Source organism: Micrasema longulum, unplaced genomic scaffold (assembly GCF_059751315.1).
Source record: "Micrasema longulum isolate JH-2025_06_02 unplaced genomic scaffold, ASM5975131v1 h1tg001467l, whole genome shotgun sequence".
Taxonomy (NCBI): Eukaryota; Metazoa; Arthropoda; class Insecta; order Trichoptera; family Brachycentridae; genus Micrasema; species Micrasema longulum.
In genome coordinates, this window is record NW_028278653.1 from 250735 (window position 1) to 264839 (window position 14105).

A 14105-nucleotide genomic window follows, 5' to 3' on the forward strand; every position below is an offset into this window, starting at 1 on the left:
TCTTAAGGATCATTATCAACAAATTTTCTATGGGTTAACTAATGAATTGATATAATGCTATTTTAATGAGTTTAAGTATTTTATTTTATTTTTGGTGTCTCATCCTTCGTGAGTGTGGTTTTGTAAATAATGATTTCTGAAAAACAAAGGGTAAAAAAGTCATTAGTAAAATTATATTACAATGGGTAAAGTAATGGAGAATGCACATGTGTTATCTGTTTATTAAGTAATTCTACGTCGGGTTTATTTTTTAATCTATTAATTTCGAGAATTTCTAATTTGTCAAGTTTATGGCCTTTGGGTGCAATGTGAATTATTTTTACATTATTTTTTAATTCGAAGGAATGTTTGTTTTCTATTAAATGATTGGCAAAATTTAAATTATCTTTATTATTAGACCATGATTGTATGTGCTCTTTTATGCGTGTTTTAAAGGCTCTACCCGTTTGGCCTACGTAGCATGTATTTTTACAGTCGTTACAATTAAGAAGGTAAGTTCCTGAGTTGGAAAACTTATATTTTTTGTCTTTAGTATTTACCAACAAATTAGCTAAGGAATTATTATTGTAAAAGGCTGCAGTGCATTTATTTTTATTTACCCGGTAATTGGTAAAAATGTATTAATAAAAGTGGAATAAAACTAGGTACGTATATACGTATTTTTATTATTATAATTATAAGCAATGTTTTGAAATAGAAAAGCAATATTATAATAGATGATGATAAACTGTTTTTTTGTAGCAAATATTAAAAAAAAAAATATTTTTATATTTATTTGTTATTTACATAATATAACGTATCTGATATCTTAAGTATTGTTCCGATATTTCTCTACAAAATGAGTTTTAAATGGGCTTTTTTTATAGTTTTGCTCTTCACATTATATTAAAGTTTCATGTTTTTTTCATCAAATTAATCATTATTTCTTAAATTTCACTGTTCTACATCAGGTTTTCTCTCATTTCGATAGCTCTGACAGGCAAAAGTGTTCACCGCTAGACGAGAAAAACCGTTCGAAGGCTGGATTGCACCGTGTGACGGCCGTCCTGCAAATGGCGGTACTAATTGAGGGGAGACCCTTAAGCCCACCATCCACCCGCAGCTGTTATAGAGTCCTGAGGGACTCTCTGTCAGCTGCGCATAGAGGAAAGTTATTATAAATATTCTTAAGGAATACAAACTCTATGCAGATTAAGGAGGGGGGAGGAGGACGTATGGACAGAGGCCAACACGTCGTCCCCACCCCTCAGGATCCCCTCAATGCCACTGTTTTTTTTATTCAAAAAAATATGTTAACAAATAATTTACATAAATAAACGTATCCAAATATACAAAAACATTTTCTTAAAAACTATAGTAACATTACAAACATAACTTACACAAAACATAAGTAAAAACACGGATATTTACATTAAGAGAACGACGTTGGATAAAGAAGGACTCCCTGGGTGGTCAGAGGCAGAGGATCCGAATACCACCCCCGTAAGGGCAGGACAAAACAAAAGAACGTGTGCGTTCCGTTCGGAAGGAAGCACAGACCCAACTGAATGAGCATCCTACAGGAACAGTTGCCTGTCCCACCATATTTTACCCATCTAAGCGTCCGCGCATCTGAGGAGCTCCCAACGCGATACCCAAGTCCGGACAAACTGACGGAAGAGTGCAAAATTCGTACTGTTGGCCATCAGATCCACATTTCACGCTGGTCGCATGATCCCTGTCAGACCATTCAGCATCTCATCTCTGGCGTCATCTAATAGCACACAGTGCCACAGGATGTGTACTAATGGCGGTACTAATGTTTGACATTTTGTTCACTATCAACTCTCGCTAGGAGATCAGCGCCATTGGTTTGTATAGTCAACTGCTTAATGACGTCATCCGCCGGTGCATGGCGGCCGCTAGTTGACAGCACCGCTCTCTCAGAGGAAACTATCGCTTTACAGAATGAAGGGATGGAAGGCCAAATCCTCATAATGAAATGCCACTTGCTTCGCGCAGTTGACTTCTCTATTCAAAAATGCTTCAGTGATTTAAAAATTATTATTATTTATTTATTTATTTATTATATTTACGGCCTAAGCCAATTACAAAAGTAACACGAAGAAACATAAATGCAAGAAACTAATGAATTATTTAGCAAAGACAAACAAGGGCAAAACAATAATTATATACAATATATTCATAAAAACGAAAGACCTAAGACTTCGAGCTAAACCATGCCAATCCAACTTCATCCCACACTGTTTAGTCGCGAAGACATCTACGAAAAACCGGAAGATCTATCTCAAAGAATTCCAAGCCGTGTGATGAATTGACTAATCTACACATTCTCGGCATCGGGGCATAAAAACCAAAGTTGCTCTTAGAAGTACTGAAAAATCTAAATCACTCGCAAACGAGTAGAAAAGCATGTAAAATACAGAGTAAAAGTGGATTAGAATAAAAATACTTGTCACGTTATTTAAATTTCTTTATTTTATTTTGCTTTTATACCACTATCTAAGAGACTTTTTTTAATGACACATAAAATATTTAGAAAATAAGTATTAAATGAATAAATATAAATAGTTCAAATCTAGAATTTTACGAAAATACTTGACCAAATAAAATTTTGTATTAAACTGATTTACATCCTTGCACAATAAACCAAATTCCTGTCATTGGATGCGGTCGAAAGTATTATAAAATGCTAAATTAGTATTTTCAAAATCAGGACCAATATTTTATTGGCGTTGGTAAAATCGTTGATATTTATGGGAAATGAATGTATTTTCTGAAATTTAATTTCCCAAGGGGTTGGAGAGCCAGGGGTAGTTCTGAGGACATGTTCGTTCACAAATTGTCATCCAGCGAGTTTGCTGAAATCACAGAATAATTTGTTGAAATGAAAAACAGTTTGTGCGTAAGACTGATCAACTTGCCATCACACGGTCGGTAAAATTTAGAGCAAATAAAACAGGATTAAATTCCCGAATTTCACATTGTTTTGAGTTTGTCCAAATTTTTGTAGACAAGGACTGGATTCAACTCCTTGGGGAGATGTTAATATTAACATATTACAACAGAGATAAAGAACATTTTAGAGAAGGTGATATAGAAGTCTAGGCATCTACAGGGCTTATGACCTGTCATTGGCTGGTTTAAGCGCCTACTTTACACGCTGTGTAACATTCACCATTCTGCCCATATTTAAACATCTATTTTCCTTCAATTTTTTTATATGTTGATGTTTGTAAAGTTGAAGAGCCTTTATTTATGCGGGCGAGATTCATCTAATTGAAAAAGTAGCATTTTTTTTTAAATTTGTAATTTTGAATTCCCGCAAAAACGGTCATTCTATTGGCCACGCCCTTAATACGTCACGATTCATGTTTTTTGTTCCTGGCCATTGAAATTTGTTAAGAACATTATCACGAATCTTGACGTCACAACAACCAAGGCCAAATACGTCGCGTTTTTTTAGCAACGACTTTTTATTGAATTTCTTTTTCACATTTATGTATGAAAACATTTCTCCACAATTTCCATATTGATTTTTAAAATACAATTAATTATTCTGAATCCATTTCATATATTTTTATCGGTATTCGTGGGTAGTGATATTTGTCGGCCTCGTGGTGTAATGGTCAGCGCGTTAGCCTGCCATGCGAGAGGTCTCGGGTTCGATTCTCGACATGGTTGATGTGAAATATTTATTTAAATGGGTGTTTTCACACTAGAATAATTTATTGTCCCTGGAATGGTACCCGAAGCGTAAGACTGATCATCTTACCTTTATGTAACAAAAATAATCAAGATACGCTGCGATTGGAGTACCAATGCAGTGCCCTATGCACCATTAGGTGCGGAAAGGGAACGATGATGATGATGTTGATGTGATATTTCCCCATTGGCCGCAAGTTAAGGGACCATATTTTGAACGCTTATGCTTACTCTAATGAGGAACTTCAGCACTACGGGAAATTGGATACAAAAAATGTTTTCTTGCGCGGGGTAAAAATTAGAGCATTAAATTGTACTCAAAGTTTCTTGAAAATGTACAGAAAAAAAAAAAATATATTTCAATAAAAACGCACTACTTAGAATGACGTCACTGGTTCATACGAATCAACCTGTGGTCTGAGAGCTATGGAAGATTTCCGGTCTGCTTGTCGCTTCTGGACCAATGGGAAGAACGGAATGAGAATAAACGGAAATGAACCTCTGACGTCACACGCGGAGTTATTTCAGAAATACAAAACTTTAAAAAATCGTAGCGCTGATAATACGATATATAAAAATTGAAAAAAAATTTGGCTTAGTTTAACAGTCTATTAACAAATAAAAAATATTTAAAAAACCACTGAGAACATCCTCATTTTATACATCAATGTTGTATCTTATGTTTTTTATGCACCGTTTGACGAGATCACAAAAATAAGGAACCTTTTTTGATTCAAACTTAAATAATTGCTTCGTTGTTGGATGTGTATAGAAAAAATATAAAACTTTTCACTTACTGTTCCCATATTTAATTCGCAGACATTTGGAACACACGTCGGAGTGTATTTCGACTTGCACTTTGCCGAGTTCGGTTTCATCTCTGACACTGGAATAGGTTTCCTGACCCAGTCAATTAGTTCGGTTCCCGACACCTGAAGAGGAGTGATTAAGAAATTAAAAATAAAATTACATTGCGTTTGCATTTTTGCAACTCTTCATAAATCTATTTACGAGTGACCAACCAAAATATTGGTTTCGATCAATAAAACGATAAAACGATATTCGATCGCGGCCGAAGTGTGTCGAATTACGCTCGGCTGAACTCGGGAGCATCTTATGGCTCGTGACATTAAGTTCTAAGATCTTTCGTATGAATATTTTTGCAATTCCTTTATAGGTAACAAGTTAATGTTCCTATAGTGCATATTGAAGAACTTATACTCGTATATGATTTATTTATTTTTTATTTTAGTTATAAATCATATAACACTAAGTATTTTACAAGTATAATACATTGAATTACATTCCCAGGAGTTACAACAACTCATTGCGGGACATAAATAATATAAACATGTAGAAAATAACACATATTGAGAACAACAAAGAAATAAAGCATGTTTAGCACCTTTATAACTTAATATAGCACAACAATATATTCGCCTAAAACCTTTTTTTACACAAGCAGAATAAATATATTTAAAAAAACGTTTTTAAGTAAATTCGCTTCGAAATAAATAAATAATAACACTTTTTCAATGAAATCGTAAGGTTAAACAAAAAAAAAAGCCTCTTTTTAGGCGTTTCGAAGTCACTTTTAACTTATTTCAGCTGAAAATTTTATTTCGGTCGGTAATTACTATTTATTGAAGTGGTTTATTCATTTGGATTTGTTCGTTGGAAGTTCGTTTTTTTGTATTACGTACTGACTTAATTTATAAACTTAAGCCAGTTATATTTAAAAATAAAATTGAAATAACAAGTATAAGACACGAAACAGACAAACAAAACAACAGAGCTTAGACAAAACATTCAATGCCAAGTCAAGATTCGGACTATTAATTTAGCGTTGGTTTGAATCGTAGTAGAAGTAGTGAATCGTAGCGAAGAATAAATCCTGATCTTGATTGGGTCGTTGACGCCATAGTTTATTCTAAGCTGATTGAGAAACAGCACTTCATTATTTCTCAATGATTTCATTTGTATTTGTCCCAGTTATGATGGTGTATAAATTTTACCATTTAATTTGTAGGTTTCATAAATAGAGTCAATGTTAGTTCTGCGGACTGTGATATTCAACACTGACTCCATACCAGCATCCAAATAGTCAGCTCTCTCTGAGCCAAACATCGACGCTACTTTTCTGAGCACGCGATGTTGAGATGGTTCAATGTGATTTATTTGGCCCATTTAGAAGGGATACCAGACCACGGAGGAATATTCTAAGAGAGGGCGAACAATTGAGCTGTAAAGAATTTTAATAGTGCAAACATTAGTGCGGTAAAATCACCGGTTATTCTGTTAACAAAGCCAACGGTGATTTATTTATCAAACGATCTATATATTCTACTGGTTATAAGTCAGTTTAAAGTCCGTGATTAACTCACATAATATGTCTTATGGACTTTACTACATCCAGCTTAGAACTTAGATTTAAAGGTATTTAAATGAAACAGTTTTAAAAAAATTTAACCGAATATGTAAATACACTATATATTGGAAATATCTGCAACTACTCCAAAACTATGAAATGCATGGTGAATACTATTGGAAACAAGATGAAGTTTACGGAAAATACATGAACAAAAATCTTAGTATTTAATGGCACAATATTCGAAATAAGTCTAAGATTAATTAAAAAATCCATGAAACTTACGATCATTCGCAATAATTTTTATTTGTTTTATTGATCTGCCTATGAAATTTGGAAGAATAATCGCATAAATAACGATTATTGTTGGATGTATCATTCAATATGAAATAATATTGTTATTTTAGGGTCCTCTTAACTAGGACCTGTTCTGGAAAAGGCTGTTAACTATAAAACTATTTGTTTGAAATTTCTTCTTTAATAATTTTCTGAAGTCGAATTTCGAATTAATTATTTTCTTTGGGGAAGCATATTAAATATCTTCGCATAAACGAAGGAATGTTGGCATTCCTTGTCAATATTGCCTTTGTTTGAAAACATTGAAAAGACCAAGAACATAATCTAAAATTTTATAGTTTAAGTTCAGCAAACCTTACCAATAGTACGTTAGGCCAAAACAAGACTATGAGACTTACCAAGAACACATCTGTTAATTTTTGCAAGTAGTCCAAAAACTCTATAAAAGCTGTTAATCTGATCTCATCTTCAATTGAATCGAACCAAGCTGAATGAGCATAAAAGCCAAACGGTGCACGGTTTCCCTTGTAATGTCTGTTGAATTCACCAATCATCCATTGCTTCATTCCTTCTTTGTCAGTTGGTCTGAAAAACGAGAAAAATATTACATACTTATTTGAAGCACTAAGTTTGTAGATTTTCATTATGTGATTAATATAAAAAGGTTTTTTTTTCATAACCGCACGGTTTCAGAGCTATTACTACTACTTTATCAATGTATAATTAAAAAATGAATAGAATCCTATTTTTAAATTTTAACAGTGTCTCTAAATTAGAGGTAATACATATATAGAGGTAGTAAAAGTCTTTTGGTCAAGTCTTATTTTGTGTTTGTGGAGATGTGGAGAAATGCACCTCTTCTGGCCACGTTCAAGATACGCCTGAAACATAACTTTATGTCGAACTGACTTCAAAAATATCTATACTCTTAAAATTATCTTCTGTTCCCTAGTTCGCCCGCACCTAGAGTATTCCTCTGTTTTCTGGTCTCCACACTGTGATGTTCACACCAAAAATATAGTATCAGTTCAACATCGATTTTTAAGAAATCCAGGTTGGAAAGTTAGGCTTATCCAAAGACCAATATACCTTCTCTTCAAGACCGTCGAAATAAATCCGACTTTCTAGTCCTATTTAAAATTTATAACAATTTCTTTGATGCGACTGAACCACTGAGCTCAATAAAATAAAATATCTTTATTAGAAACCTCAGACAAAACTTACTCTTTCATACCGATAACCATAGAACTATCTATGGTTTTCATTCCCCTATGTTCAGAATTCTTAGGTTTGCCAACAAACAAACCAGTCATGATTTCTTTGATAAAAAGTTGTCTTCTTTCAAACGATCACTGAATCTAATTCAATTATAAACAACTCTCTCCCGCTTCCACTCCCACCTGGTCTACTATATACCATTGTGTCCTTCTACTTTCCTTTATAATAATTTTCTATGCATACATATGTCTTTAAAAATGCCTTATCCTTAGAAAACCTAACCTCCCTTCCACATTCCTCATCCTTTAATGTGTATAACATAATGTACTTTTATTTAGGTTAATATAATATGCGAGCCTATAATATGTAAGCCTATAATATATATGCAAGCCTCCCTAGTGAAGAACAGCCGTTGTTTATTTTTCAATCAGGGTATTTTGTATAGTATGGTATAGTATAGTTGAAGATTTAAATACATTAATATAGAGTGAGGGGTGAGGATATCGACATTCGATAATTTGCATTTGTTTTCAGAAAATTAGACAGAAGCAGACATGAAATATTCCACTCCTGTCTTTTTTGCCAAATATTAATTGCATATCAAAGTCACAAACCGAGTTTGAATTTTAATATGAAAGTTTTTGCTCTACATGTGTTGTGATGTTTCATCAAAGATTCTTATCAAAACTACATATGAACGAACGTCATAATTAAAAATGGAAAATTCATACCCAAATGATCAAAGGTTCCGATCCAAATGACAATATTTATCGTTTCATAAAGTATAATATACTCGTGTATGAAAATTGAAGATATCCATCAAAATTTACATACAAATGCACTTCATAACGTGGTAATCGAAGGTATTCATCTAAATAACATTGAACTGTGTTAATTGGGGTGGTGTCTATTTTTGACTACATTTTTACGTTTAATTATTTGTTTATTTATTTGATAAATTATACTCTGCATTACTTTAAGAGCTGTTACGTAATGCTAAATGTAAATATATGTTAGAATTTAATGAATAGAAATCAGATAGCTTATAAACTGCCGATATCAGCATGTACAGAAAACATTCGAACTGATCATCATCATCAACATCTTTTAGAATATTTGGATTATTTCATTAATTTTATTTTATTTTATTTTATTTTATTTTATTTGATTTTATTTTATTTTATTTTCTTTTATTTTATTTTATTTTATTTTATTTTATTTTATTTTATTTTATTTTATTTTATTTTATTTTATTTTATTTTATTTTATTTTATTTTATTTTATTTTATTTTATTTTATTTTATTTTATTTTATTTTATTTTATTTTATTTTATTTTATTTTATTTTATTTTATTTTATTTTATTTTAGTTTATTTTATTTTATTTTATTTTATTTTGTTTTATTTTATTTTGTTTTATTTTATTTTATTTTATTTTATTTTATTCTATTTTATTTTACTTTACTTTATTTTATTTCACTTTATTTTATTTTATTCACATATACGGCAAAAATGCTCTTTACAAAAATTATAATATAAACATAAATATGTGGTTTAATGAACGCATACAATACTTTTTACTCAAGATTTAGAAACGAAAATTAAGCGTAAAAATTATAGAACACGTAAAAAAAAAATTAAAACAATAAAAAAATTAATGTAAAAAGCAAATTAAATAATAACACATTTTAAAGGATTAATCTTCTTCTTCTTGTGGTGCTTTATCAGGTCCCCCTGACATTGGCGATCACTATAGCGAAAGCATCTCGGTCTGCGCTACTCCGCAGCCAGGACAACTGCTTATTGGATGTACTCGCCATAGTGATTCCTAGGACAACTGCTTATTGGATGTACTCGCCATAGTGATTCCTGGGAAAAGGTGACCGTGGTTTCCCGTTACCTTCTCTGGTAGATTTTTCTGTCAGGGTTACCTTCCCTTAGCTAGTTGGTTCTGGTTTGGAGGCGCCAGAAACTCGCCTTTCATCCCCAAAAGGATGAACATAACGAGAAAAGTGTTTCATAAAAAACGCATAGGTACAATACTTTTTACCTAAGATATAGGTATACTTCCAGAAATCAGCTTATAGACATGATTCCCAAGAAAAAATTGACGACAAGATTCGAGGGTGCTGTAATCCAGCATCCCTTCTAGAAATAATAATGGATACTATGAGGATATTATGAGTTTATGTACATGTACAAATTTATTTGTTTAAGTTGATTTTTACCGCCTCACATAACTCCACTACCATTTTGTGTATCTTAAGCATCAGCCTTGGCACAAATAGTGTCAGATTTGTGGTTCCATATAACATAACGGCATCTATTATTCTTGCTAGAGATGCTGATACCAATCATAGTGGACGAAGAGGGATATTCATTTGTATATCCCTTTCAACTGATTGGTGGTCACGTATATAGTAAGAAACTTAAGTGCAATGAGGAATTTCATATAAAAAATGTTAACGACGTCATTAGTTCTCTGAAATCTATCAATGACGACACATTTACGGTAGCCGGCAAGCTAATACATTACGTACAAGGCTGTCTGGAGATCTTATTTTTACTCAATAAAACCAAATGTCGCCTACGTAACACCTGCATAACAACATATTCTCTTCTATGGATGAGAATCGTGGCACCTTACTAGGGCCCAAAACAGCAAAATACTGAGTTATGAGAATAGGTGTCTCAGAAGAATCTTGGGTGTGCTGTGGTTTGACTTTATTCACAAGAGAACGGACGCAGCAAACTCCAATGACAACTGTCATCAAGCGGAGGCGATACGGTTGGCTGGGCCACATACTGCGGATGCCTTCTGAGAGCCTTAACCACGCTTGCCACTTTACAAGGCATCAGGTTCTCGACGTCCTGAACGTCCACTGCTGACTGTTATATATTTCCATTTATGTAAAGACGTTAGTAGTAGTTACACAACCTTTTAAAAATAACCTTTTTATTACTTTTATTTATGTTTTTTCCCCCTTCTTTTTTGCACTAAAAATAGTTAATTAATAGAATCAAGATAAGATATAATGATAAAACATCTATTATAGAAACTTCAGTGGCCCATTAGAGTTAATTCTAACTGTATATACTATAAAACTATGTAATTGTACTGTATGTTTCCTCAATAAAAAAAAAGAAGAAAAATACTATGTTTGGTTGTTTCAACTGACTTACATGTTAACGCAGGCATCTACCATGACCCAAACAGTCTCGATATAGTTGTTCTAGTTGACTTACGTACTATAGCAACCATCTATCATGATACAGGTAAATTAAGCTTGGTTGTTTCAGCTGACTTACACGTTAAAGCAGGCATCTACCGTAGAACAGATAGTGCCAGTTTGATCATTCCAGCTGATCATAGGAATCACCCATACTCCAGGGAAGGACTCGTCAGGGCAGGGCGGGATGATACATTCCTGGGTGCTCAGGAAGTCGACTGTGTAGGGCCACATTCCAGAGTCAACGACAGGACGAGTAGTCCACGACAAGTCGTATAGCAAGCCAGCCTCCTTCATCATATTGAAGTGGTTGTTTCCAGCCATTTGGAGAGAGGGCATACGAAGTCCTGAAAATTAAAAATACGTATTCAAATGATGTATTTTTTGTGTGAATTCATGAAATAAATCCACTTCGTTTATTAAACTTATAGTCTGGAAGGTAGCGTTGCAAATGAAAAAGTCATGGTAAGCCGGCATAACTTAGGAGGCTGCGAAAGTGGTAAAAAAAAGCTTTCGACAAAAAATACTGTTTGAATTATAAGCACAACCTATTTAGGTAAAGCCTTGTTTTTTGAAAAGGGTTTTAGATTTGTAGTTTTTAGTGTTCAGTGTTTTTTGTCAAAGAAACGACCTTCCTTCTCCCTGTTTTGGCTATTGCTTCCCAGTTCCTGATGCCCGAGGATGTGTTTTAATAAGATAATACTATTAAAAATGTGGTCATACCCTTGATGTCTTTTTGTGGGACGTGCGCAAATTTGTTGATCGTCTTGATTTGATCCGCGAACTCCCGGTGTAGGGTCTCCAGAGACGCGTTCTTCCAGTAATCAGTAAGGGAGCGGTGCGTTATGGAGTGCAGGCCGATCTCCATGGCGTTGGCGTGCAGCTCGTGCACCAGAGAGTAGTCCGTGTATTCGTGAGAGAGGAAGAAGGTTGAGGAGGCTGGACACCCGTTGGGGTTCACGCGATTGTATAAGGATTTGCGGTAATGCTCCATGTTAATGCCGTTGACGCTATCTTCGAAAGTTACCAGCACGAACTTAAAAAGAAACACAATATCACCATCTTCATACCCTTATATACAACTGAGGGTGTACAGGGTACTGCATCGGTACACCAAATGGAGCATATATCGATCATGCCACTTTACATACTGTGTAACATTTAGCATTTAGGTAAAACATGATGTCCCTCACCTAATGATGCATTGTCCCCTTTTCAGCAGAGACAACAGCTGGAGGCGCGATGCAGAAGCCTGGGTGAAGATCGACGTGACATACCATCAGTAATGGGTAATAAAAAACTCACACGAGAGGTAGTATTATACATGGTTAAAATTGTGCAGGCAATTGGTAAAATAAACCTTTGTTGGGAACAAAACGCCAAACACTCTTCTAGTGGAACGCCTGTTGACTGCTGTCAACAGGCCAGCTTCTTCTGAAGAGTTTATAGTGGTTTCCCCTCCACATGAGCAAATGCTAAGAAGTTCCTAATTAGCCCATTCTAGAATATCCTTCCTAATCCCAAAAACTAAGCTAAAATTTAAAGTAATTTAACTGCAGAAAATCCTCTTTTAAAAAAATATAAACCTTGTATATTATAAAGCAAGGTAAAAAATAATGCAACTCCTATAAAAAAAGCATTCAGCATTCATCCATTCAAGTAGACGAAAGTGAGCATTTTCGACACCTCTTTCCGTTCGCGTTCAATCGAGGGAATAAAGGCCCGCGATAGTTGCACGGTGTACGGTGAAGATGTTTTGAATTATTGACTAATTTGTTGTGAACTCTAATTTGGAAAAAAACGGACCCAATTTATGCTCACACCTAATATGAATTTAAGATTGAATAAATAATAACATATCAACCTTTGTGATAGCTATTCAAATAGCTCTCACTGGGCACTTTACTCTTACGTAGAGATAAAATGAATTAAGATTAATTAAGGTATTAATTCATTACCTGAGGCGTGTCTTCAGGCTTCAACCCTCCAGGAATATCGTGATCAGAACACCTGCAGTTGGGCAGAAGGCACTCCTTGGGGTCGCACTTACTAGCGAGCCTGTTTCCCCACCCCGGCATGGCCACAGCACCTAGGCTGAGCATCGCCAGAAGCACCAGGACCTTTATTTCTTAAGTGCGAGCTTCAAATAAGGTAAAGAGCTTCAAATATGGTGCGAGCAGATGAAAGAAACTGATCGAATCACTCCAAAAAAAACCTATGTATACTAAGCACACTCGATTTTATATAAATACCTTTCCAGTATCTAAAAACGAGTACGTTGCGAAATAAATTCATTCATTTTACATTTATTTTGTGTAATTTCGTTTTTTGTCTTATCTAGGTACGTATAATTATCTTTGTAAATAAAATTTCTATCGCATGTCGTTATTTGATTTTGTCTTTTACAAACATATCTTGGCATATTAAACTGATCAAAAAACTGTTATATTAGTTAATTTATTTATTGTAAATGTTCATACACAGCACATCTGCAAATTATTATAAAAAAAATCTTTAAAAAAAGTTATACATTTAAAAGTGAAAAGATGGTGTAGTATGATACCTGTATCATATTTTAGGCATATTAAGTTAAATATATCACCGGATTCGTCATGATGAGATCTACAATCTGGCAAAAAATATGGTACGTCTTCGTATAATAGGATTATTTTGCTATAATATAAAATATATCGCTATAAAATAAAATTCTTGTCATTCCTAGCATTTTTAATTTTAGTGAGCTTTAGGCAATGAAATTATAAATCTGATACAGAAATAAAATAATGTCTATCTTTGTTAACATACGAACAAAAAAATACGATTTTTTTTTTTCAAAGGTATACCACTTGTCCCTATATATTACTAGATTCCAGTAGCGAATGGTGATTTTATTTACAAGTAAGCAATAAAAAAATATCATATATTTTTACCTAGATAGAAGGTACATAATGTAATGTAAGTAATATATACTATAAATAGATATTTTTCTGTGGTTCTGTGTAATACAAAAACTCTCATAGATGAAATCAAATCAAACGATGTAACTTCGTCATATATTATATTAAATAGATATATTATCCATGACTTTAATATATAATTCATTAAAAAATAAATACCACTATGAATTCAGTCGATATTAGATATTCAATTGAAATGTCAACTGGCCGCATTGTTCTAGTAACTAATAGTGCTAAAAACGGCCGCGTGGAGCGCTATATGTCCTGCAATATGACGCATGAAAGTAATTATGGTCTTATGTCAAAAGTACCATCTCAAAGAATAACAGTC

The 14105-nt window shown here is 33.5% G+C and overlaps 1 protein-coding gene across 1 annotated transcript; it reads right to left on the reverse strand.

The window, feature by feature from the left end:
* Positions 1 to 2488: 2488 nt before the first annotated feature.
* On the reverse strand, positions 2489 to 12919 carry LOC148275290 (chitin deacetylase 8-like). Its single transcript, XM_088235924.1, has 6 exons — positions 12776 to 12919; positions 11541 to 11853; positions 10897 to 11164; positions 6769 to 6955; positions 4503 to 4637; positions 2489 to 2861 (listed from the first exon to the last, which is right to left on the reverse strand). The coding sequence occupies exons 1-6, from the start codon at positions 12917 to 12919 to the stop codon at positions 2784 to 2786; spliced, it is 1125 nt and encodes a 374-aa protein (XP_088092050.1). The 3' UTR covers positions 2489 to 2783.
* Between the last annotated feature and the right edge of the window lie 1186 nt (positions 12920 to 14105).